The sequence below is a fragment of the Buteo buteo genome, chromosome Z, assembly GCF_964188355.1.
Source record: "Buteo buteo chromosome Z, bButBut1.hap1.1, whole genome shotgun sequence".
Classification (NCBI taxonomy): domain Eukaryota; kingdom Metazoa; phylum Chordata; class Aves; order Accipitriformes; family Accipitridae; genus Buteo; species Buteo buteo.
This window is the reverse complement of record NC_134204.1, coordinates 44,133,463-44,159,271: the sequence shown is the minus strand read 5'-3', so window position 1 is coordinate 44,159,271 and position 25,809 is coordinate 44,133,463. Positions and strand designations below refer to the sequence as shown.

At 38.5% G+C, this 25,809-nt stretch overlaps 1 protein-coding gene across 3 annotated transcripts in view; it reads left to right on the top strand.

The window, feature by feature from the left end:
* TLE1 (TLE family member 1, transcriptional corepressor) overlaps window positions 1-25,809 on the top strand; it is a 76,900-nt gene that overhangs the window by 27,763 nt on the left and 23,328 nt on the right. For 2 of the 3 annotated variants that reach the window (XM_075020653.1, XM_075020654.1), the window contains exons 7-9: window positions 15,488-15,692; window positions 16,438-16,454; window positions 25,169-25,285. In XM_075020653.1, the coding sequence (XP_074876754.1) occupies window positions 15,488-15,692; window positions 16,438-16,454; window positions 25,169-25,285 (339 nt within the window). The remainder of the gene's footprint in view (window positions 1-15,487; window positions 15,693-16,437; window positions 16,455-25,168; window positions 25,286-25,809) is intronic. The other variant, XM_075020655.1, reaches the window with a different exon arrangement.

The window sequence follows — 25,809 nt, the reverse complement described above, 5'->3', positions numbered from 1 at the left end:
AAGGGCGGTTTGTTTGTTTGGGTTTTTTTTGAGAGAGCAAAGGTACTCAAAGTTCATGCTAGGAAGTATAAGGGACAGTTAAATAGATATGTCTAGATGTAAACAATGCAAAATTTGTTAGATTTACTTTCAAATTAATAAACTAGGTAGTTTTATGTGTAGAACAGGCAAATATCTGAATAGGAAATATAAGCAGCAAGCTGGAATCTTTTAGCATTGCATTTTAGATGCACGATATTAGTGTACCACTGAGTAGCCAGGTATGTCTTATTTTGCCTTTTGTGGTGGGTTGCTAATAGTTTTGTGAAATATGTATCTTTTGGATTGACAGTACTCTTGAGACAGATTGAGTTGTAGGCCTCCGAGAGGCCTCTCCACTGTTGCATGAGGTGATGGCTAAAGGATTAGCAAGATGTGGGATTATTTTTTCTTTTGGCTGTGGTTGCCAGCTATCTCTGGGATTGTAGTGTGTGAAGCTTAAGAGGATGAGGTTAACCTCTTGAGGGTTTATTTTTATGAGTGTGTAGTTAATCCTTAGAAAGCCTATAAATAACTAGGCTGTATGTTTCATTATAAAATAGAAATACAGACTAGAGCAGAAATGAATGCAGAACTTAGTGCAAGGGAAGAGCTAAGCAGCTGTAGCATTACTTTAGATCCTTCTCAGCCATGATCTGCATTATGTGCTAAGGGAGGGGAAATTGCCTAGTTCTTTTAAATTAAATAAAATGAGATCTAGTGAGCACAAGACACTATGTCCTCACTTTTAACATAAAATAGCTAACCCCAAGTTTAAATTACTAAGCTCTGGCAATAAGAACTTTATTGTGTGGTAAAATCCTGGGTTATTCTTCATATTTTGCTTTTTTAAAGTACGTAGAAACCCTAATTACATGCTAGGATTCTGTCATGGTAGGTGCTTTTAGAATACAAGGCTCCAGAATTGTAAACTAAGTTTAAAATAGGTAGCAAAGGGAGAAGGTATTTGTCAGCATGACAATTGGTGTTCTCAAAATACCGGTCCCCAAACAATGGCCAGATCTTTATTGTTAGTGCCACCAAGTTTTGAGGAAAAATAAGAAAGCATTGTTGAAGTGTATTGGTAGTTTGTCCTACTCAAAACAGAAAACCTAGGAGAAGGTGTGTAAAATGTGAATGAATAGATAGTGTTAGCCAAACTTGGTTTCCACCTGACACTGCCCCCCTCTGCCCCCACTCTGTGCACTCTGCACTGACGGGGAAACAGAAGACCTTGGAGCAGCAATATAGAGGAGGGTGGTGTCTAAACGAGATGATAATTTCCTGGAGAAGATGATTCTCAGTCATTCTGAAGAGGGGAAGATTGCATCCAGAAGTCAACTGTAATTGAGTTGAAGGCCAGACCTCCCTTATCTTGCAAGGTTTCACATGTGGGTGGATAGAAGAAGCTGCATCTTGGATCTTGACCAAAAAGAAAACCAAAAGATCTTTAGGTGGCTCTCTCCTCTAGATCTAATATCTAAACTACAAGTCAAAGGTGAGACCAAGTATATGGTTACAAACTTGTGAAGCTAAACAGCTTTCAAGAAAGGAGTGAAAGAGAGATGGTTGGAAAAAATGTGGTTAGCTAGAGCTCAGACCTGAAGATATGCAACTGTGAATGCAGAGAGAAGGTAGATTCTGATGAGATGAGCATGTGAGGTACCAACAGTGAGTTTGTACCACTTGCTAGATTACTGTCTACTGGGCAGATGTTGGGGATATGGGATGTACATGCTGAATGGTGTAGAGCTGTAAGTTGGTCTGTTTTGTAGCAGGAGAGAGGTGCAGGGGGGACTGCCACATATGCAGGTTTTTCTAATCTTAACAATAGTAAACAGAAGACCAGAAAAGTCAGTGGAGAATGTGGTTTCAGGAAGGGTTAGTAGATAGAAGCAGAGGATATCGATATGCTGGAAGAGGTGATTCCTTCTTTTTGTGAACTTGGCTTTCAAATAGTACTGTTAAACAGACTGGTTTGGAAGGAATAGTTTCAGTGGAATGGTAGGGACTAAAGTTGGGTCAAAATGCTGGAATAGTACAGTTTGAGGCAAGGATTTACAGAAAGCATGTTCAATGAGCTTTAATAAAGAAAATATGGAAGGGCTACCAGAAATTAAAAATGGGAGGTTAGGGATGAGTTTGCTTTTGAAGGTGGCTGAGGCAGAGGAGTGCACATATATGTGTGTATATATATATATTTATGTCACTGGCACAGAAGGGTTGGTTATTTAATCCCAGAGGAAAGGATTACTTCCTCTAGAGAGTGATTCAAAGCACCTCTCTTGATTAAAGCATATGCAGGCAGAATAGCTTTCCATGTTTGAAGATAGTTTTTGTGAATATTATCTACTTTTTCCCTAAGTTACCAAGGAAGTAAAAGGAGGCAAACTGAAGAGATGAGTAGATGAGTATACCTTCTCTCTTACAAATGCCTGCTTTGTATTCATACTTGAAGTGAGACAAGTGGGGGAATTGGAGTAGGTGAAGAGTCAGTAGCCTGAGATAAAGATGTGATGTAACCTTTAGTGCTCCTCTTGCAAGTAGTCCATGATGTGGTGGGTTTGGAGGAGGTAAGAGTTGGATGGGAAGAATGAATTGGTTGGCACAGACAAAAGAGAAGCTCAGTAGGGACTGCACATGAGGTGAAATCAAGTGCAAAGAAGTTAGTTGCATAAGGATGAAGCAAAGCATGGTCATGGAGTTGTCCTGTAACATGAGTAGGAATAGAGAAAGGTGTTGTGAGTTTACATGTTGAATGGTGTTGGGCTTTAATTTGGACTGCTTTGCAGTAGGAGAGAGAGGTGCAAGGAATGAAGCATACAGATCCGAAAGGAACTAAGGTCTAGTTTTGAGAAGCAAACACTGATACAGTAAGGTGAACTGTCAGTGTGCCGATGAGAGTGGCATGGACCACACAGGCAAAATATAGCTGTTCACTGGGTGACTGTGACAAAGATGGAGTCAGTGGGAGCAGGAAAGTGAAGAGAGAGGTGCAGAGGGGATGGAGACAGATAAAGGGGGACACAAAGTATGGTAAATATTAAACATTGGAAAAGTGCAAGAAAACAGCAACCCACTGTTTCTCAAGGGGGAAGAGCAAGGCAAACTGTCGAGAGAGGGGACTGTGTGGGAGGATTGGAAGAGAAGGGAGGGAAGCTTGCTTTCCCTGTTCTTGCACAGAGCAAGACTAGCATAGGCATTTAGGATAACTTCAGGAAATACTAAAGGCAGGGCAAAGACAGTTTGTACAGCAGTTTGCTATAACTCTTCAATATGCTGAAGAGTTTCTATCAACAGCAGGATTCCTGGTATCTGGTAACTGCATTATTTTTTCAGAGTACTTGCTGAACTACCATGGTTGCTGTCTTGTATAACACTTAACTTCCTGAGAATGTCCAGTACTTCAATGTTTTTAAAGGTGCTGGCTAACTGTAGCTCTTTCAGTTGAATACTGACAAGCAGTAGTATTGAGGTAGTAAAAGCAAAGATTAGCAAAAGTGGATTGTTGAAATGCCTGTTCAGAAGTAATCATTTGGTAGGTGGAAGTTGTTACAGAATGTATAAGAAATATCCAAGAATCTGCTCTGTGGCTTGGAACAGTAAACAAAAATCAATGCAATGCTTTTCTCTTGACTGTCATATTTTTAATTCTTTGATATCTCTGAAATGTTTTTTATAGTTAGTAGTAGCTGCGACAAAAGGGTGATGATAATAATTTAAAATACTATATTCAACTTCCAGATATTAATTTACCAAAAAGCCTTTCTACTCCATCATTACTATCTTCATGTCCAGCAAGATTTAAATTTCTGGAGACTAAAAGAGCCTGGAAGGAGAATAAATACTTTTTAAGATAATCATACATCAGTAATAAAAACCCCTAGAGTAATATCTTTAAGTCATTTCCAAATTGGTGTGTGCTGGAACTAGTTGGGTTTGGCTGCTGTGGCAGCAAGAATGTGCTTTTGAAGTGTCGTTGGATGGTAGTGGCATGCCAAGAGTAGCTAAAAAGGCAAATACGTAGATTTGAGGTTAGAAGGTGAGTAATAGCAGGAATTTATGGATGCCCCAGAAAAAAAAAAAGTGCTGGCAGTTTCTGCAAACCAGAAGCAATGTGTTCTGACAGCTTCATTCTACAGACTTAAGGCTTGCATCTGAGTCTTCAGAGAAAGCAATATGTACTTGTCTAAAATTAAAGAAAAGCTTTGTTCTTAAACTGACTTACACTGACAATGATCAGAAGAATGTAACTGGTTTCAGAAAACCAGCCTTTGTCTTGTCTGGACCAACAGTATTTAAGGTAGTCTTTTGTGGTTTTTTTAGAATGTGGTTTTGAATTTGTTACTTTCCCTTGGAGTCTGGGAAGTCCTTTGGTGAAGACATGTTCTCCTGTGCAAGGATCATTTTTTCCCATTTTTACTCTGACTCTACCCCTCCATTCCCTCCTGCTCTGTGGCATCTGTCCTTTATAAAGACTTCTCTGGTTCCTCCATTGTTGCAGAGTCTTGTTCTTCCAATGCAACTTCAGCTTTGCTGTTTGTCCCTTATTTCTTCAGGATTTAGCCTAAGGAAAAAAACCCAACATTATTTAACCTAAGGAAAAAAATGTACCATTATTAATACAAGGATGCTTAGAACTTGCTCTTCTGACTTACTTCTATTTCCTTTTTTTTCTGTAAACTGTTTGAGACAGGAACTGGTCTTAAGCCAGCCCTGTAATACATATTTTTAGAAGAGCTATCAGTGAAAAAGCTATATATACAAACACGCAGAACAACTTCTATATTTTTATATAAAAGTATACACAATCAATATATATACATATAATATATACAGAATAGTATGTATAATATATAATGTATAGTATATGTAGTATATAATAATGATATATTAAAATATATCATTGTGTATATATGATATGTTGTATGTGTGTGTATATACATACGAGGTTATGCTAGCAAAAGATCTTTAGTTTGTGGGCTGCTTGTTGTGTTGCCAGCATAGCTGCTGATACAAGCACTAGCCATGCTCCGATAGGTCTGCACTTGGTGCAAGCTATTAAGTTTTAGGTCGACTTACAGTGCCTGAAAGCATGGAGGAGGGAAGAAACCCCTTCCTTTTTGTTGGCAAAAGCCCTTATGTGGATGCAGCTACACCAGTGGAGTGCTAATGCACCTTGGGGAGAAGATGTTGCTGAACTGGAAGAATTCCATCTGCTGGCAATATCCTGCATCCTAGCTGCAGGGCTCTCCCTGTGTGGGATGCTCCACAGAGGGTCCACAGCATAGCTAGGCTGCTAGTGCAGATCTACTCTTGTGAAAGTGCCAGTCATGCTGGCAGTACTAAATAATTATTCCCTTTATGTCAATGGGATGTTAAAAATCTTGCCATTTAACAATTATCACTAAACTTTTGTTAAATAGTTAATTGCTGATCACTTTAGTGGAAAAACAGCTGATGTGCTCGTTCACTGGGTGTGGTGACAAATCATTTGGGTGGGGTCACCCACATCTGTCATTACTGTTTACAGGAGTGATCTTTTTGAAGAGCCCTGAAGTGTAATATCTCTTTATATTCTAATTCTGGTACGTGGGCTTGCCCTCCAAAATGCCAGAAGGAAGAGCAGAGAAACCTAGCTGTTCGAAATGAGACAGAAAGGCCCAGCAAAGATCAGAGTTGTTGCTCAGCATGGTGATAAAGAGGGAAAAGATAAAGTGCTTTTTTCACCCTTGCAGTCTATATGTCTGCAGTCTGTAATGGTGATGTGGGAAATAATGGTTAATAAGCTACCCTTGGAAATTATTTTTATATTTGCTATTTACATCATATTATGGAGCATTGAAGACCTGTTTCTTAGTTCCATTAGTGTAAAGCTAACTAAGGTATTAAAATTTATAAATGCGATCTTGTGATTCAACAAATGTGCTGTGTCTGTACTTGTAGGTAGGCTGGTACTGGCTATGTAATTCACATTGATAGCAACCAAAGCCTTCTTGTGTTGAGAGACTTCATTTTCCTTATTTAAAAAAAATCCTCATGAGATGCAGAACATATTCTAAAATACAAGCTAAAGAATACACTTAGTATTTGTCTGTCTTATATATAGATTTTAAGGAGCTCTCAAAAATTTTTTCCTGTTGTAGTAATGAAAAATTGAATTTAGAGTTTTTCTAGGTAGATGCAGGCTTCGGTATAACTGCTTTGACCCTTGTTGGCTGTCTTGGTTGCCTTCTGTGGGCTCTTTGGAGGTGGCTCACGTGCACCAGTGGCTTGCTGGTCCCACATTAGAATATGTGTTTTCTCCAGTGTCATAATTTTTCTGTTGAACTACACAGCCAATCAACAAATACATACTTTTGTTTCAGAGAAGTTAGTGGGGCACCTTCATGACTGCAACTAGTTTTTACTTTCATTCTTTAAATAGAGAAGAACTTTTAGCCTTATATATAGAAAGTATATGGGGAATTACACTTGTGTTTATGCTAACTTTCCTTACTTTAGCAAGATTAAAGAAACTCTAGTGCAAGGAGAAAAAAAAAAAAAAAGACTCTAGAGCTGTCCAGGTTTAGTATTCTGTGGCAAAACTGTGCAGGATAAATCTGTTGCAGAAGTACATTTTACAGTGAAACAGGTAGGCATCAGTGTAAAAGTGTAGTGGGAGCTTTAGAGCATGAAGTGGTCGTTTTAATCTTCATGACCCAGTTGAAATCAGCATTGCTTTTCCTATTTCGAATTTTCTGAAGATCAAAGAGTAGACAAGACTTGATTCCTACAGGAGGATCCCATAGCAGAGGACTAAAAGTGAACACGGAAAAGGAGGGAAGTAACAGCAGGGGGAAGGAATCAAGGGACCAAGTAGAAAAAGAGTTAAGAAAGGAAAACAGATAAAAGACTCTAATTGAGAACCATAAACTTCATGTTGTTTTGCAGTAGCTTCATATGGAGTATTTTGAACATGCTGAGGGTCTTGTATCTGATTTTTTTTTATTTTTAATAGATAAGGTGGCAGAAGGATTTAGTTTGTTAGTGTTCTTATAATTGCTGTATCAGCAGAGGGGTGAGATACAGTTTCTCAGCCTTATTTCATTTACCCTAGAGATGAAGTTAGTTTGTGAGAAAAGGACTGCTTGGGGAATGTGTAGGGGGGGAAGCTGCCTTTATCCCAGTGTAGCATCAGTTTTCTGGTTTATGTGAGGCAATTTATGCAACCCTTTACTGCTTCAAAAAAGTTGAGACTTGTTCAAACAACACAAACTACACTAACAAGTGGAAACAGGAATTGAAAAATTTGAAGAGCCTTCTGTTCAGAAATTCAACATTAGTTTGAAGCAGATTCCTATAATAGAAAATAATAACAAAGAACAAACTTAAGATAACTTTTTCATCTTGTTTCTGACTTTTACATTTGCTTTCTGACATCAAAGTCAGATTTGTAAATAAGTTTTGATTTTTTTTTTCTTGTGAGAGTGGAAAATAAATGGTAAGACCCAAAGACACTATCCTATGCATCTTCTGTAATAAAGCATAAAAAGGAACAGGATTTTTCCCAGGAGACAGTTGGGTCTTTAAATAATCATGCCATTGCTACACAAATTTTGTATGTATGAAATATACGGCTTTGGATTGCTTTTGCCGATACTGTCCTTCTGTGGACTTAAATCTCTGTAGTACAATGACATTTCACATGGTTTATAGATGGAAGAGGCTTGCTGAAGACACCGTCTTTATTCTGACGGGACGTTATCTTCCCGCACCCATGGCACTGTGGCTTGTTCACATAATGAATGGGTAGTTTTCAAACAACTACAAAACTACAAAGGCTCCATTCTTGGCTCGCTAGCTAGAGATGCAGGGGTGGGCACTTTCAGGTTTGTTTACTGTGGTATAGTATAGTTTCCTATCTGTCAGAATAAAATCGGAGCATTTAGAAGAAAAGGAAGTAAGAAAAACAAATGAACCAAAAGAAACAGATGTTTCAAAGGAATTGGGTAGAAATTTAAGCAATGATAGTAGTAGCTGACTCTCATTTTTCTAAAACACTTTTAAAGAGGGAGAAGACAGTAAACAATAAGAATTGCAGAATCTCGGAATGCCTGAGGTTGGAAGGTACGCCTGGAGGTCATCTGGTCCACTCCCCCTGCTCAAGTAGGACCATCTAGAGCCAGTTGCACAGGACTGTGTCTGTATGGCTTTTGCATACATCCAAGGATGGAGACTCCACAACCTCCCTGGACAACTTGTGCCAGTGCTCAGACACCCGCACAGTAAAAAAACCAAAAAGTTTTCTGATATTTAGGAGGAACCTCCCATGTTTCAGTTTGTGCCCATTCCCTCTTGCTCTGTCATTGGGCCACAAAGATGATTAAGTGACTGGAGCATCTCACACATGAGGACAGGCTGAGAGAGCTAGGATTGTTTAGCTTTCTCTCAGCCCATTGTTGGATGCTCTCCAGTATGTCCATGTCTGTCTTGTATGGGGAAGCCCAGAACTGGATGCAGTACTCCAGGTGTGGCCTCACCAGTGCTGAGGAGAGGGGAAGGATCACCTCCCTTAACCTGCTAGCAATACTTTGTCTAATGCGGCCCAGGATGCCATTCACGTGCTTTGCCACAAGGGCACATTGCTGGCTCATGTTCAACTTGGTGTCTGTCAGGACTCCCTGGTCTTTTTCTTCAAAGCTGCTTTCTAGCTGGGCAGCCCCCAGCATATATTGGTACATAGGATTTTTTCTCCTGGTGCAGGGCTTTGCACTTCCCCTTGTTTGAACTTCATGAGATTCCTGTCAGCCCATTTTTTCAGCCTGTTGAGGTCCCTGTGAATGGTAACACAGCCATCTGGTGTATCAGCCACCCCTCCCAGTTTTGTGTCATCAGCAAAAGAAAGCAAACTCAGAGCTTAGTTTTGCAGATTGCTGCTGTCGTACTGAAGATTAGGGTTAAAAGAGATCAGAAGCAGGGACTGCTAATGCACTTTATGATTAGTTAGTCTAATGCTGATATTATCAAGGAAAAAGAAACATCCAAAAGCAATGAAGAGTAAACACAACTTCTGCTGCTGAAGCAAAGTTAGAAAATGGAGTAGTAAGCAATCCATATTGGGTAGCTCATATATCAGTTTGTTAATCTATCATAGAATGGCTTGGATAGGAAGAGACCTTCAAAGATTGAGTCCAAGCCCCCTGCTGTGGGCAGGGTCGTCTTTTACTAGGTCAGGCTGCTCAGAGCCCTGTCCAACCTGAACTTGAACACTTGCAATGATGGAGTATCCACAACTTTCCTGGGCAACCTGTTCCGGTGTCTCACCACCTGCACCGTAAAATACTTCTTCCTTATGCCTAATCTAAACCTACCCTCTTTCAGTTTAAAACTATTGCTTCTTGTCCCATCATGACAGGCCCTGGTAAAAAGTTTCTCTCCATCTTTCTTATAGGTCCTCTTTAAGTATTGAAAAGCTTCAGTAAGGTGTCCCCAGAACCTTCTCTTCTCCAGGCTGAACAACCCCAACTCTCTCAGCATTCTTTTGTAGGAGAGGTGTTCCAGCCCTCTCTGATCATTTTTGTGGCCTTTCTCTAGACCTGCTCTAACAGGTCCATGTCTTTCTTGCACTGTGGACCCCAGAACTGGTTGCAGTACTCCAGGTGGAGTCTCACCAGAGCAGAGTAGAGGGGCAGAATCAGCTCCCTCAACCTGCTGGCCACACTCCTTTTGATGCAGCCCAGGATACGATTGGCTTTCTGGGTTGCAAGTGCATGTTGCTGGTGCATGTCCAATTTTTTATCCACCAGTATCCCCAAGTCCTTCTCCACAGGGCTGCTCTCAATCCGTTCATCCTCCAGTCTATACTGATACTGCGGATTGCCCTGACCCAGGTGCAGGACCTTGCACTTGGCCTTGTTGAACCTCATGAGGTTCTCATGGGCCCACTCCTCAAGCCTGTCAAAGTCCCTCTGGATGGTATCCCTTCCTTCAAGTAAATCAACTGCACCACTCAGCTTGCTGTCATCTGCAAACTTGCTGAGGGTGCACTCAATGCCATTAGCTATGTCATTGATGAAGATATTGAATAGTCTTGGTCCTGTTATGGACCCTTGAGGGACATCAGTAGTTACTGGTTTCCATGGGGATGTTGAGCCATTGACTCTTTGGGTTGAGTCTCATTGACTCTCTGTCTGTAGTCATCCAGCCAGTTCCTCATCCATTTAACAATCCATCCATCAATCCCATATCTTTCCAATTGAGTGGCAAGAATGTTGTGGGAGACCATATCAAAGGCCTTCCAGAAATCTGGGTAGTTGGTACCTGTAGCTTTTCACTTGTCCGCTGATATAGGCACTCTGTTGTAGAAGAATGTGGATATATTCTTAAGGGAGGTTGTTTGTTATCCTGCACTATGTTCTTCTGTGTAGCTGAAATACTCTTTTGAAAGTACCTACAGAAACTTAAATGCAAGTATTAATTAATGGCTTAGACTGTCCAATGAGTTTACTCCTAGATTTGACTGTTTGTAGTGTGGGTGCTATGTGCAGGGTTTGGGGTTTTTTTTAGAATGAGGCAGAAGACTGGATCTGAGAGGAGCATAATCTTGAGTTTTTTTCCTTTTTTTTGAAGGTTACATTTGCAATGTAGGTTTTAAGAATATTTCTAAACAGTGAGGGAGAAGGTTATCACTTTGTTGGCTAGCTGCATGTGCTCAGACAGTGGCCCTCATGTTCATTGGCCTTAGACTTTTGATACAGGCTCTCACTTCCATCTGCTACTTAGGAAAGCAAATAAAAAACCTGAAGATTTCCCTTTGGTAAGAGAGAGAATATGGCAGTGAAATTGAACACAGTAATACATGTTTTCCTCTCATGTCTTTCTGGCTGCTTAAGTTTAACAAATCACATTTCTTCAGTTTTACAGAAGTTGACATGAAATAGTGCCCTTTACATTTTAGGTCTCTAAATGACTTTTGTGCTTGCCAGATATTTTTTCAGAACACCTCTATGGAGCTTGGGGAAGTGTGGTGCTAGCACTGATAAGTTTTTTGAAAAAGTTTCCTACTCCTGGGTATTTGTTTAGAAGGGCACAAGAGAAGACAGCTATTGTAGTTTGGGACCAGGTATAACCTTTTTTCCACTGTTCATGTGCAATCACATTTAAATTTTTAATTCAGTGCTTTTCAACAGATACTGAGCAGTATATCACACATTGTTTAAGAACAGAATGCTCTAACTGTTTAATGGTAGGAGTTCAAAACTAGATTTTTAAGTAAGCCATAGGTGTTTGTGACCTCAACAGAGCTACTTTAAGGTGGGAAGTGGGATTGTAGGAGCTCATGCTCTATCTTGATAAGCAAGGAACCTAAAGGAGATGTGTCATTGTTTATATATAGGAAATCTGTTTCACAAAGACTTACTAACACTGTCTCTGGAATTCTCTGTCAGACGTTGAAAATTAATTCCAAATTTTAAGTCCTACTTAAAGAGCTCTTTATAGCTGGAACTTGCCTAGGATGTTGGAGGTGAAAAACTGTACTGCCTTTAAAATTGTTAGGAGGTGCTTGCTCAGAGAAGCAAGTGCTCTCTTTTTCATATGTTGATTTTTGGGTTTTTGCTGTCTGGTTAGGGGGATACTGGGAAAAGAATTGGAGGCAATAAAACCTACATGTAGACCATACAGTAAGCTGAATTTGCCATTCCTTTTCTCCTTTTGCAAATATGAAGAACTTCTGTTTTTGCAACAAAACGGTGGGTGAACTACTGATGCTTTAAAATTATTGCTATGGCTAATTACCTCAGTGCAGTCACTTATGTATGCATCATTGCACTTTTCTCTACCTTCCCACTTCTCTCTGAAAGTGGACACAGCCCTTGCTCTGCAAGTAATGATGATAATTGGTAGTAAGACAGACCTGTTACTCATCCTTTTTTGAGCACATTTCTTATGGCAGGTGTCTAGTTTTTAATTAACTGCTAATGAACATGCCTAGTAGACCATGATACTGCTGCCAGCTTATTCCGTTTTATATCTCACTGCTGCTAAGCTCTTAAAAGGTGACAGAGCAGGCATTAGTGTCTTTGAAGTGACGGGGAAGTGATTATATGCATAACATAATTGTTTCTAGGATCTGCTGTGGCAAATGTCTAGTTACTAAATACATCTGGTGAGCGCTGCTGTTATCCATCTCCCTGGTCTTTAGTTTCTTCTTTTGTGTGCAGCACATATTCCCTTTTCCCCTTCTAGAAGGAGAATACGATATACTTTGAACAGTTCAAGTTTTTTAAATAAGAAGAGCATGAACTTCTGGAAAGGATTATCTTTATGTGTTAGGGACAACTTTAAACATATTATGAATAGGTAATATACAAACAATGAATCAATATACTTTAGTCTTAAACAGCAGTGAGCCTCAGAAAATAAACACTAAATCACAGTATACCTTTGTTGGCTTAAAAGACCATGATCAGGTTTTCAGTTTTAAGTCTGTTTAACATAGTTGGATATTTAAGCATCTTTGGGTACCATTTTCTTCTGCTACCCTCAGTAACCATTTTGCAAAGCTGCTAAGATGTTATGCAGAGTGATGCATTTCCACTTACAGCTCTCGTATTCCATTCTATGCCTTACACTGGACATTACTCCGTGCGCTGTTTGTATGCAGTTCTGTCAAAGAAGCAGGACATAGCCCTTCTTGTCACATGTTTTCAGCTTCAGAACCTGTTAGAGGGGATTAATCTGCTCCTCATTTCTGGGACTTTCTAATTACTTTATGTGTAGGCTACGAAGCAGAGCCAGGGAAATTGTAGGTAACGTGTCCCTAACAGTTTGATTTCCAAAGTCATTATGCTATGCTTCCTGAAATCATGCGGGTTAACTTGTTTGCGAATTAAGCCAAGCAAGAGAGGCATGAATAAAGGGAATCTTCACAGGCTTCCTGAAGGGATAGGGCCAAGAATGGAAACAACTTAACTTAATTTCCCTGTCTTGGTCTTCCTAGGCCCACACTGCAAAAGCTAATTTGAGCTCACTGTTGGAGGAGGGAGAAGGTTTTTCTCCATGAAACCAATTTGGAAGGGATAAATCACTTTTTTTTCTTAGCCAATTACACACCACAACTAGGTAATCCGGTGTGATAGTGCTGCTGGGGACAAGTAAGACCAATGCCATAAATGCAGTACAGTGCTGCTGATGCATATTGTCTCATGGCTAGAGTGCAGATGACTGACCTGGCTTAAGTGGTCAATGAGAAAGGGAATGACTTAAGATACCATCTCTGAGAGAGCCTGCCAAAACGTCAGGTTATCTCCTGCTTGAGGAAACATGCTGGAAACTACTAAAGTCTGAGAAGAGAGATGTCCTCTTATTCTTTAGAGGCTGGATCAACACCCCCCCGCCCCCCCAAAAAAACCAAAACAAAACCAAACCCAAACCCAAAACCCTGCAGTCCTGTCAGGCTTTACAGTGCTCTTTGCTGATACTTCTTCAGTTAAATGAAGTGTCACTAGCAATAGCTGCTTGATTTTGTAGAAGGTGGTCTACTGCTTTAACTACTTCAAATAAAAATAATTTTTAATACTTCGTTCAAAATGTTTTTGGGTTGTTGTAAACACATTAAAATAGAAGAATAAGAACTATTTCTCTCTTACGTTGCTTTTAAACATACTGAAAAGTTAGCAAGGATAGTGATCAGAGGTACATATTACAGTGAAGACTAGTGAGGCTTTTTAACGTAGCATGTGAAAAGAAATTCCTGATACATGGTGTGAGAAAGATTTGGTAAACTTATGGCTGTACAGAATTGACTAAATGGATTGTGGTAAATTTTAAGATTTGTCTTGTGTATCAAAAATAAGTAAATGATAACTGTATTACAGTTGGGACAGCAAAAATGTGAAATATTAGCAGATCCAGTCCAGAGTTCTTCAGTGTTAGTCACTTGTATCTACGTAAATTTATAAATAGCTCAAGGCATGTCTTGGGATGGGGTTATGAGAAACAAAAATGTAGGGGCATAGTAGTTACCTAAATAGTAATAAATTAAGTAATTCATATGCCAGTAGATGTTATGCAGATATTGTTGACAGTTTGTCTTGAAGAGTCTTGGGACCTATGGAAGCAGATAACATATTTTTGGATTATTTTGAATTGAGTTATTTTGGAGTAACTTGTGAAATATTGTGAGCTTTAGTCTAGGTATGATTTCAGTAGCTGTCAGCAGTATTGTAACAATTTTGCCTGTCCTTACAGGACCACTAGCATTCACCAGGTCAAACTCTCATGTCTAGCTGAGCTCATCCTGTTCAGACATTTGCTTATCTGTCTTCTCTTTGATCCCATGAATTGAGTGGTACTCTAGCTTTTTTTGTGGTATCTACTTTCAGCAGAGGCATGGTGGAGTGTGGCCAAGGTGGAGAGGTTTGTTCTGTCTTCTGTTCATATGCACAGGCACAAGGAAGCAGGAAAGAGGCAGAAAATCCGTTTACCTGTAGCAGACTAAAGGGGAGCTATGACTAAGCTAAAGCTGGTTCTGAAGCTTAATTTTCTAAATAAATCTGTGCTGAGCATTTTGAACAAATTAAATGATTAACTTATCTTGGAAAATGTTAATAAAATCATAACAGCTTTAACTAGAACATACCTTAATATTTAAACGGTGGGAAAGTCATTCCAGTATAAGGACTCAGTTTCTAAAATTGCTTACAGGTTATTTTGCCAGATTGGTTACAGGGCTGTACGTCCGCTCATTATGATATTGATCTTGCAAGCTGCTTTTGAAACAGATGGAGGCATTTTAATTCATTAATACCATGTTTCTTGTTGGGAATTCCGTGACCTTATTGATGCTCTCTGGAATACATGGATTTTAAGCTCAGAGTTGGTTCCTAAACACAGTGTTAGTTCATGACTATTCCCCCCCGCTCCCCCCCCCCAAAAAAAAAAGCTTGGCTAGAATAAAACATAAATTTAACTACACTAAATATGAAATTGAGCGCTGTCTTTTAGGTTTTTTAATATTCAATATAGAAACCTACTTACTCTTTCCAAATTGGGGGAAAAGAAGGGAGTTAGTTTAAATCAGTCTTGCCAGTAAAACTTGTTTTTTTTCCCGGAGTGGTGATATTCCTTTCTGTAGAAAGGGAAAGGTATTTGGTCCTTCTGCTGCTGCTGTTTGTCACTGGTGATGCTGTGGCAGGCAGTAGCTGCCCAAAACAACCTACAGTAGTTGAACCTATTCCTTGGGCTGCAGAACAAGTATTCAGCTAGCTTTTTTTGGTTTATGGGACATGAGCAGAGCTGTCCACAGACAGCATGATACAATGCAGTATCTATACTGTGGTGGGACAAAGAGGACAGGCTAGACTTAGACAAACAAATGAAAAAAAATCCACTGTTGATTCTCAATAATTAACCAAACTTCTCCCTTCTCCTTCCCAAACTGTGCTGTGTGTTGTTCTTCTGGGGATGACAATACTGCTGGGAACAGCAGCAGCAGCTGCAGGCTCAACATCTCTCCCATGGCCATGGACCTCCAGTGCCTCTAACACCGCATCCATCAGGACTTCAGCCTCCAGGAATCCCTCCACTTGGAAGCAGTGCTGGCCTTCTTGCCCTTTCTAGTGCTTTGGGTGGGCAGTCTCACTTGGCAATAAAAGATGACAAGAAGCATCACGATGCAGAACACCACAGAGGTGAGAGGCATGGCAGGCCTGATTAGGACATTGTCAAATTTGCGCATTGCTGCAAATTATGTGCATCTCTAAAGAATTCAAGTTATATAGAATGAGAAAAAAAACTGTTGGGAAACTTAAGAATGTCTGCATATATACCACTGAAGCAAAATTCAGCTTGGAAGTTTTCACTATTTTAAAAGGGGATCTCTAGGTGTCACCTGCTCTGTAGTTTGCAGAGCATTTTGACATCCTGGTAAATACTTAGTTGTAACACCAGTGGCCTGCACCATATTGTGGAAAACTGTTAAACTGCATAATGGGTAATTTTTTCAAAGAAAGTAGTGTTGTTAAATGGGTGGGTGGGAAGGTAGGGGGAGTGAGAAGTTAAATTTTGAAGTGAATGTGTTCAAACAAAAGATTTAGATAATTGCATCTGTTACTTTAGTTTCATAGGCTTAAATTCTAGTACGCAATTAAATATTGGGCAAAATTGCACTTGACTAATTTTTGAAAAGAAAATAATTTATTCTGTCATGAAATAAAACTAGGCTATGTGTATGGTTAAACTGTAAATCATGTTTACAAAATACTGTAATTTTCAGGAAATCACTGTATTAGGAATGTGCAATGACTTATATAAATAAAAGCCATTTTAAAACTGTTTGCGGCTTGTGTTCTAATTTTTCCCCCCTTTTTTATTTCTGTTCTTGCCTCTGTGTCTGAACGGGCATGTCTGTGCATTTCTTGGTTACTGCGGGAGCAGACAGAGAGCCAGGCACAGTAAGTACCAACATTCCTGCTAATGTTTCCACTTCTGGCATTGCTCTGTTTGTCTGTTTTGTCTTCTTTTTAGTCAGTTCCATGATACTAGGCATATGTGTTTTTTGTTAAGACATCTCTTAGTTTATTTAGAACACCAACTCATTTATTTGGAGAACTGTATGAATCAGGTTTGTTTCTGAGCAGAATGATTTTGGGGAAACTTGAACTTTAGTTTGCTTATTGGGGGTGGGAGGGAAGCTGCAAATCAAACAGAACATTGACTGAAACTTAACGTATAACATTATTAGCCAGAGTTAAGATTTTTCCTGTAGGATTTTCAGGAATTAAGAGTTGCAGAACAGGTGAGAAATTTAAAATCCATGTGTCATGACATTGTTTAGCCCTAAGAGTTGCTTTAACTGAATCAGTTTAAGCTGTACTAATGTATTTACTGCTTAATTTGTGCTTCAGGTATAACTTCCATAGCAATATTTTTTTTCCCTTTAGATATAAGCTGTAATAGAATTGGTCTAAGACAATCTTATCTGAAAACCGGCCGAAGAAGTACTTTGTTACAGCTTTTTATACTGTTGTGTTTTGAGTGGTGTTGCTGTATTAATTTGTTAGAGATGGGCATGTGCAACTTTCATGTCATTTCAAGTAACAAAGCTAATTCTGCTTGTTGATGTCATAGGTAAATTTGGCTCTATTTTGTTTCTTTTTCTCAATTAGAAAAGACAAGAACTAGGAAAAGTTATCTGACTTATCTTTACAGTACTAAACTTCTGATTTTTATTCCTGCCTTTTTTTTATACTAGTGCTTGACATTTATTTGCTGGAAACTGTCTGTGTATCTTTTGTGGCGATTTTTTTGTTTCTAGATTAATAAGCAAGAAGCATTAATTTCAGCTTGCTTAATGTTATTAATGACAATGTAACTGTGGAAATAATTTTATGCTGAGTTTTCCTGAAGCCTCAGACTTACTAGGGACTTCTTTCTTTGAGTGGGATGTACTTCTTTGAGAGTTAGTCAAGTGCAGGATTCTCAACACCCTTGCTTAAGAGCTAAGGAAGGAGGTTTGCATTCTGTGTCTGTGTGCGCAAACACGTGTGCACGTGGGAGTGATGGGTTTGTGTTTTTGCTTTGGTTGTTATGTTTCCTGTCCTTGCTTCTTCCCGTCCTCCCCTGCCCTGTCCATCATGTACTTTGCTAAAGGGTTTTTGACTTTAAAAAGAGATGCTTCATAGTGTTGGGAAATTCAGAGTCTGAATTTATCCTGTAGCTGAGGATAGTTCTCACCTGTGGAAGGAGAACTGTCAAAAATGAAGCCCAGCTTTTGTGTTGTGGGAGATTTGCAATATTGTTTGCTTAGTTTACTATATATGTCAATTTCATTTAATTGAAGTATATAACATTTTCACTGCAGTTACTTCTGTCTCCGTATGTGTAACTCATGATCGCTTGGTTATTATCTGTAGTATTTTTTTTTTTATGCTGGGTTTACCACTAACTAACCTTGAAACAATCATAAAAGTTTCATAAAAGAATGTTGCTGTACAGATATATTGACTTCAGGTTACTACACTATGGTGGCCATAGTTTCTTTTTGGTCACAGTGGAGAGTAATAATAATACAGGTGAGCTTAAATTTGAACTTAAAATTGTTTAAATACAGTGTTGCATTAGAATCTTGGCTTAACAGTAAATGATATCTTCAGTGAAAGGAACATAATTCAAGTGACAGTCAAGTTAAAATTTGTGGTTAAAATTATTAGCTGGGAATGATTTGCTTTCTGAACTTCTCAAATTCTCTTGTGTTTGTGATGGATTTCTTTTTAATTTATTAAAATACATTTTTAAGGATAATATAAAATTGACTGCAAGTACACAAGGATACCAGCAGGTCTGTTTAATTATTACATGTGGTTCTAAATGAGCAGTAGGCTCTTACTTTGCAAATTATCAATTTGATTTTCAGAATAACATTTTAAGTGTAATGGTGCTGCCAGAAATCCTGACAAAGGCTAGTGTTCATCATCCAAGACACCAGACCCTATGCTGTCTGTTAGTTACCTAAATTAACCATGATATTTGGTATTACTGTGCAGTTCAACAGTACAATTTCCATCAAATATGTCTAATGTGACCTTCCAGTATCATCAGTAGAAGCTAACGACTTCAAATGTTCAAGTTTGAAAGACTACAGTTTAGCGCTTGCCTATTTGGTTTTAAATTGAATTTTTTAGAAATAATTTTGGGGTAAAGCATATTGTGGCATATTATTTGAGCATATTCATTTGTAAATGAGATCTGGGGTTTGTTTGTTTGTTTTTCCTAAGTCTCCTTAGGCAAATAAGCAGTCATGAGCTTTCATGTATTGTACGTTTAGAAATGCTTCGTAATGCAGTGAGATTCATGTGTTTATAAAGGAATGTAAAGATGTAGTTATTTCATTTTTCTTGATTGTGTTCAGTGTCCATTTTACTTGCTTTTGCTATATTTAAATGCAAGGGCTACATTTTTCTTTTTTAAATTACTTAGTTTCAGGAACTAAAATGAAAATAAGTTCTTTGCATGTAAATGCATGTTTGTAAAATATATAACATCTAAGTTAGCAGTTCATATATGAAGTATACTATTATTACTAAAATTATTTGGTCAAAATTAAATTATAGGACTACATGGATAATGGCAGGTGGGTTTTAGCTGATGTAACTCTAAGCATCCAAAATTGGGTCATGTTATTGTGGGAATGCAGGCATCCCTGCTATTGTGACACAGCCTGGCTGCAGGTAATGAAGCCAGGCAAAGTAAGCAAGTTTTGCAACTGAAGCTTAATAAAGTTTTGGGAGACATCAATATGAAAGAACTTTGTTGTCCACATTTTTTTTTTCCTAGGGAACGTACTGGCAACATTTTTCAAACTCATCTTAGGTGTTCATTTATGACTTGTCTTCCCTCTGTTCTAGTATCCTGTTTGGACAGCATAGAAATGCAAATGTTCTGAAGCACTGTATTGTATCAGTAATAATTTGTAGACAGTGAAATCTGTCATTAGGTGTTTGGGATTTACATTAAGGTTGGTGTTTATCTTTTGTCCTCATGAAAAAAAATGAGCTTGTTTTCTAAGTACTCATAAATTTTCCAAGAAATATTTCTGCCTTCATTGTTAAGCACAAATGTTGCTATTGTTTTGTGAAGCAAATGCTCTTTTCTTACAGCAGAAAAGTACTCTGTGTCCTTAGCTCTCTGTCCTATTCTTCCCCTCTCAGTCTTGGAGGAAGGGAGTATGTACACATGAATGCTACTTTTTGGTTGATACTGTATGCAAGCTGGTTTTGTTTTGTGTTTTAATTCTTTAAAAGTGCAGGGTGGGGGGGAGGATCATAAAAGGAGTTACATGAAAGCGTAGGGTACTCTTCAGTGTAGGACATGTATGCTTCTTGGTGTTTGTGAAGAAAGTATTATTTTCTATTATGTAGCTTGTAATTGAAAAACTTGAATTTGTTTAATCAGTTGTATCTTTTATTTTTATCAGCTCTGTCAACTTAAAAGTAAGTCAAATCTTACAGTCTATAGATGCAAACCACAAATTAGCTTCAGCAGGAGTTGCTCACACAGAAGAGCTGTGGGATGCCGCATTGCAGTTTAGTTTGTAGCTGATACATAGCAGCATAAGGCTGCTCACAAAGGGCAAGAGGATTGGGGTGGTCTGGTATAAATTTTTATGGATACCCTGATTCTGACAAACATTAGCTAGAAAATACTGAAATCAACAGAAGGCTTATTCTCTGTTAATGTCACCTGATTATTGAATCGATGTGGAGAGTGATTCAAATCCGTTTAGGCTTCTAGATTCCCTTGTTCCTAATAGGAACATACTGGTTTAAATATAACTTAAAATGGTGGGCGAAAAGAGGGCGAAGTCAGTAGTGTTCCATCACCGGTAAACAAAATCTACTGACTTTATAAGTCAACTTTTGGGTTGTCGACATGTGTGTTTGCAAGAAGCATGTTCAACAAATGGAAGTTAATGATTCTTGAATTGTGATTCTTGAATTGAATAACTTTGAGTGCAATCTTCTTGAGCCTTGCTGGGTGACAGTTAAGCACTGGTCCCTTTTCCAGTGTCCTGTCACTGAGTCCTGACAATGAGCAGTGGGACTGCTGAGCAACTGATGTTTTGGCTGTAGATGTTAGACTTGATCCGTTTTTGCCCACTCAACAAGGGATTGCATTTGTTCCTGTCTACATATGGATAGCTGTAGATGGCACTTGTGTGTGGTGCAGTGGTGTCCTGGTTTCAGCTGGGATAGAGTTAACTGTCTTCCTAGTAGCTGGTACAGTGCTGTGTTTTGAGTTCAGTATGTGAAGAATGTTGATAACACTGATGTTTTCAGTTGTTGCTCAGTAGTGTTTAGACTATAGTCAAGGATTTTTCAGCTTCTCATGCCCAGCCAGGGCACCTGACCCAAACTGGCCAATGGTGTATTCCACACCATGTGACGTCCCATCTAGTTTAGGAACTGGGAAGGGGGGGGCAGGGAATCGCCGCTCGGGGACTGGCTGGGGACTGGCTGGGTGTCGGTTGGTGGGTGGTGAGCAATTGCCCTGCGCATCATTTGGGCATTTCAATCCTTTTATTACTACTGCTGTCATTTTATTAGTGTTATCATTATCATTATTAGTTTCTTCTTTTCTGTTCTATTAAACCGTTCTTATCTCAACCCAGGAGTTTTACTTCTTTTCCTGATTTTCTCCCCCATCCCACTGGATGGGGGGGGAGGGAGTGAGCAGCTGTGTGGTGTTTAGTTGCTGGCTGGGGTTAAACCACGACAAGTGGCACGGGTCCAGGGTTGTGATTAATAAACACAGTGGCCCTACTTGGTGATATGGGCAAGTGCAAGTTGTCAGCTGTAATAACTGTCTGTAAGGGCAGGTGGGTGCAGTTGGTTTGGATGTACAGCGAATCTGTGAATGGCCAAGCACAGAGCAAGTGTGTGCGTCTTTGGGTGAAAGGGGAGTGGGAAGGATAAGGAGCCCAGCACTAGAGAAGTTCTTAATTGGGACCAGGTGTAGCTGAACCATGAGCACAGATGTGATGTAAATACTGTTATTTAATTGCTGTAATGATCAGCATAAAGTTAATTGTCAGTTCTATATGTTCTGGTGAGTTGTCTGTGCTGTATTATAACTGGGGCTAAATGACATACTGTGGGCTCTCAGCCTGTACCTCTGGCACACATACCTTGTGGTTTGGAAGTAGTTCCTATGGAGAATGGCATGGCAGTCGAAGAAGTGCGTTTGAATAATGTGCATTACATTCCTAATAGGGAACCTGCCTTCTCTCTTCTTTCAGGACTTATTTGAAGAAAAGGGATTCATGTGAATAAATTTTGAAATATTGGAAGAAAAATAAAACGTTTACGTAGAATTGATTTTGACCATTTGTTCTGATCAGAGATTCATGATTTATAGATGTTGCATTGGTAATCCCTGATAAACTGAATTTCTAGTATTAAAGCAAGGATTATCCTCAATTTATGCATCTAGTCTGTTGAAATTAAGACAAAATGAAAACTGGTGTCTTGTAGTTCCTCTTTAGGAAATCAACTATGCATGTATGTATCTTTTTGCCCTTTTTGTACAATCTGATTATTATTGACGATCAGTCCCAACTGAAAATTTCTGTAGCATTATTTAAAAAGCCATATAAGTCTTATAGTTAAAATAAAAATTATTGTCCTACTCTTGAAAATATGTCAGATGTTAGTAGGCCTGGTAGAAGAACTAAACAGACTATTTTTTTTTGAAAGAGAAGATAAGCAGAACTCTATTATTGTGAAGCTGTTGCTCCTGTCTCCTAGCTGGCCCTGTGCTTGATAGTGAACATATGGCAAATACAAACTCTGCTGGAGCTGAAATGAGGAAAGGCAGCTTTTAGTAGGCTGTCCTCACTGTTGCTTGAGCCTTAACATTACGTTGGTAAGAAATGCCAATAGCCCAAGGCTTATATGATCATATCTTCCCAGGTTTTGCTTGTATTTTCATTTATTTTCTTGGATACTTTAGTGTTCTGCATCTACCATATGCGCTACTTAAAAAGATACGTATTTTCGTATTGTTGAATGAAATCTTACACAGTTGGTAGTTTGAATTATGGTAGCAGGTTACATTAGCAAGCTATTTTTTCATCAAAAGTTATACTTTACCTGATTTTAGTCACAATTGTTAGAACTTCCTTTTACTCCTAAGGGAAACAAAACAGCAACTTTTTAATTATTGAGTTTACTGGTAAATTTTGCCACAGTAACAACACAATCTTATTTGCAACTGCCAGTATAGCTATTGTGAAATAAGCTGCTCTACAACAGCTTCTAGCCTGGATGAATGTGGTAAGTTAGAGAAAGGCGGTGTAAATGTGACCACAGGGGAGATGTTTTGCAGAATAGGCTTGTGAGGACTGTAGGTTATTGTTATAATTACATGTTTATGTGATAAGTAAGCCATCAGGCTTACTGAGGAAAAATCAAATCTAATAATCTTTGTTTGGCATTTAGGACAGAGTGGGAACTAAGTATACCTAGGATTTCCTAGGTAAGTTTCACAGTATTGAAATTCTACAAGAGAAACTGTACAGAATATTGTCAGCATTGTCTAGGTAGACTTTACATTAAACCAGAAAAAAATATCAGCCATTGTATTTACACATACTTGATGCCAAAATTTGCAAGCTGTTCCTTAGACTTCTGTGTAGTAACTTTGAATAGCAGGGTTGCTAAATTTTTCCCAGCTGCTGCTCCTTTGCCACCTTTCAGTTATTCACACTTAATTTTGGCAATTTAAAATGAGAAACTGAGTTTATTCACTTTACTACATTTGTCTTCATTGTTTTATTCTAAGCTCTTCAGTAGTAAAATAGATTTATTTTTTTTTCTTAATGAGTTTGTTAAGGGAAGTCTCTTAACTAAAAGATTTTCCTCCTGAAGAAAAAACATTTGGAGTACTCATCTGTGGTCAAGTTTGAATTGACAGCTTGCTGCTTAAGATGTTTCTACAACTACAGACATGATGAACTCAATATTAAAATACCGCATATCAGTTTTAAATGTTTTTCAAACTAGTGAATCCCTGAGTTTGTGTGCATCTGGGAGGAGATAAGGGGTTAAATTCAGACTGTATTTGTCAAGGCAATTAGTTCAGTGATCCAACAAGCCCACCTTTTAGCTGCAAAACATTGCAGTAAAGACATTATTTTAGCTTCTTTATACTGAATTTCATCAGACCCTCCTATATGCTTTATGTAAGCCCCTTGCATTTGTTTAGCTTGAATAGTCATGAATAAAAGAGCTCAGAATTGGCTTTAAAGTGCAGCTTCTGAGGTAGGAAAAAGAGGATTCAGATTGCCTTATGTACCCTGTTTTGTTTTCCTTCTCCTTGGGACCAAACATTAATGTCCAAGCAAAACTACCATGGTGTCCTCAGGTTTTAAAGGGGAAGCCATTCACTGCACAGTTCACTGGCTGCTAGTATATGTTTATGATACTTTAAGAGTAAATATCTCTGGCTTTTTGGTAGATCTAAGTATTTCCTTTGGGGGTTTACACTTATATCACAGTATATATGTCAGTATTAGGCTTTTCTCTTGAGAGAGGTACATGTATGCGTGTAAATGTGTATTTCCTTATACATTTATGTAAGCATATATTTATTTATGTGAGCATGTACTTGGCTTTTAGGAACTAGGCTTACCAGATCTTTATGAAAGGAGATTTTTTTCTCAACTCATTCAGTATTGTTCACAGCATTAACACATCACTGAACAAATTGCCCTCTTGCATATGCTAATCCTGCACTTAAAAGAACTCATTGTAACACGTTTTAATGCTTTGGCTGGAACGGAGATGGAGATGGGAATCGCAGGCATGTCAAATTGTCATGTGACTGAAAAATGTCTAAAATGCCTTTCTCTTTGGGTCAACAGTTTGTACTTAGCATAACTTAGCATGAATGAAAGCAGTCCATGTAGTTTGAGGAAAAGATTAGTCTTTGCTTTTGTCTTTTTTTTGTGTGTGTTGGCCTCAGTTTTTCAGATCCAGTCTGATTAAACAACACTTTAGCCTTAATTTCACACTAGTAGCAAACGTTATGCTGGAAGTAAAAATATTTGATCATTGTTTGCAATACATTTATTGAAGGCATCCAGTTGGAGTTTACTGCAGTAACAAATGATTACTGCATAACCTTATGTGGTAAATATTTGCTAAGGGTTAAAGTTGCTATATATCTATCCATGCCTGCAGGTATAGACACACAAAAGCCTCATTGTATTTGTGGTTGTCTAGAAGTGAGCAATCAATCAGATTATATTTAGTAAGTCTCTCTTATTCTGTGGGATATGTATATTAAAAAAAAAATCATTGTTACCTGGTCATGAGTAAACAGCAAGACTTCTCCTAAACAATAAATTCAGTTGAATTAATTAGTTAAATAGATTGTGACTGACAAGTGAACTAAACTTTTGATAAGTTCAACAATGAAAAGCCAAGCTTCTTAGAATGCATAAGCTGTACATGTTTGCCTGGAGTACTTAGGCTTGAATTAAATGGAATGAAAGACTATGTAGGTATCACATTTCTAAAGCATCGATCACATCCAATTTGAGTTTTTAAGCATATATGAAGGAATCTTGAAAAGAATTTTTGATTGATCTTGGTTTTTGTTATTACAGAGTAATTCTCTGTTGGTCCCGGACAGTCTGCGAAGCACAGATAAACGCAGGAATGGCCCTGAATATACCAATGACATCAAAAAGAGAAAGGTGGATGATAAGGACTCCAGCCACTATGTAAGCAAATCTGTGTCAAAGAAATGATTAATTTATTTGCACATACTGTGTTTGTATGAGGAGTAAAAGAGCTGTGAAGAACAAGGCAATGTGTTTCCTATGGCTGATATATAGTACATGAATATGTGTGCCAGGGAGACTAGTATTGGTGTGGGAAGAGTAGTGAGTCAATGTTTTGGGCTATTGTCAAGTAATACTCCTCAACAGGGAATAATGTGCCAGGAGTAGCTGTTTGGAATTCACAAGTATTCTGGGACATTTCTGAGAGTTTGAGCAACAGATTCTTTCTGGACTGCTCTAAAACCTGCAGGTTTGATTGAAATGGAGGATTTTGTTGATTTGGAGAGTATTAGTACATTTTTCTGATACTAGCTACTACCATGTTGAGTAATAATTACCATTGCAAATTGTATATGTTATGAGGCTGTACTGACTTACTAAAGTTTGCTTTTGGTTGATATGGCAGTTTCAGCAGAAAGCAAATTGAAATACAAAAAGCTCACAGTTTGCTTTCTGTGTTTTTT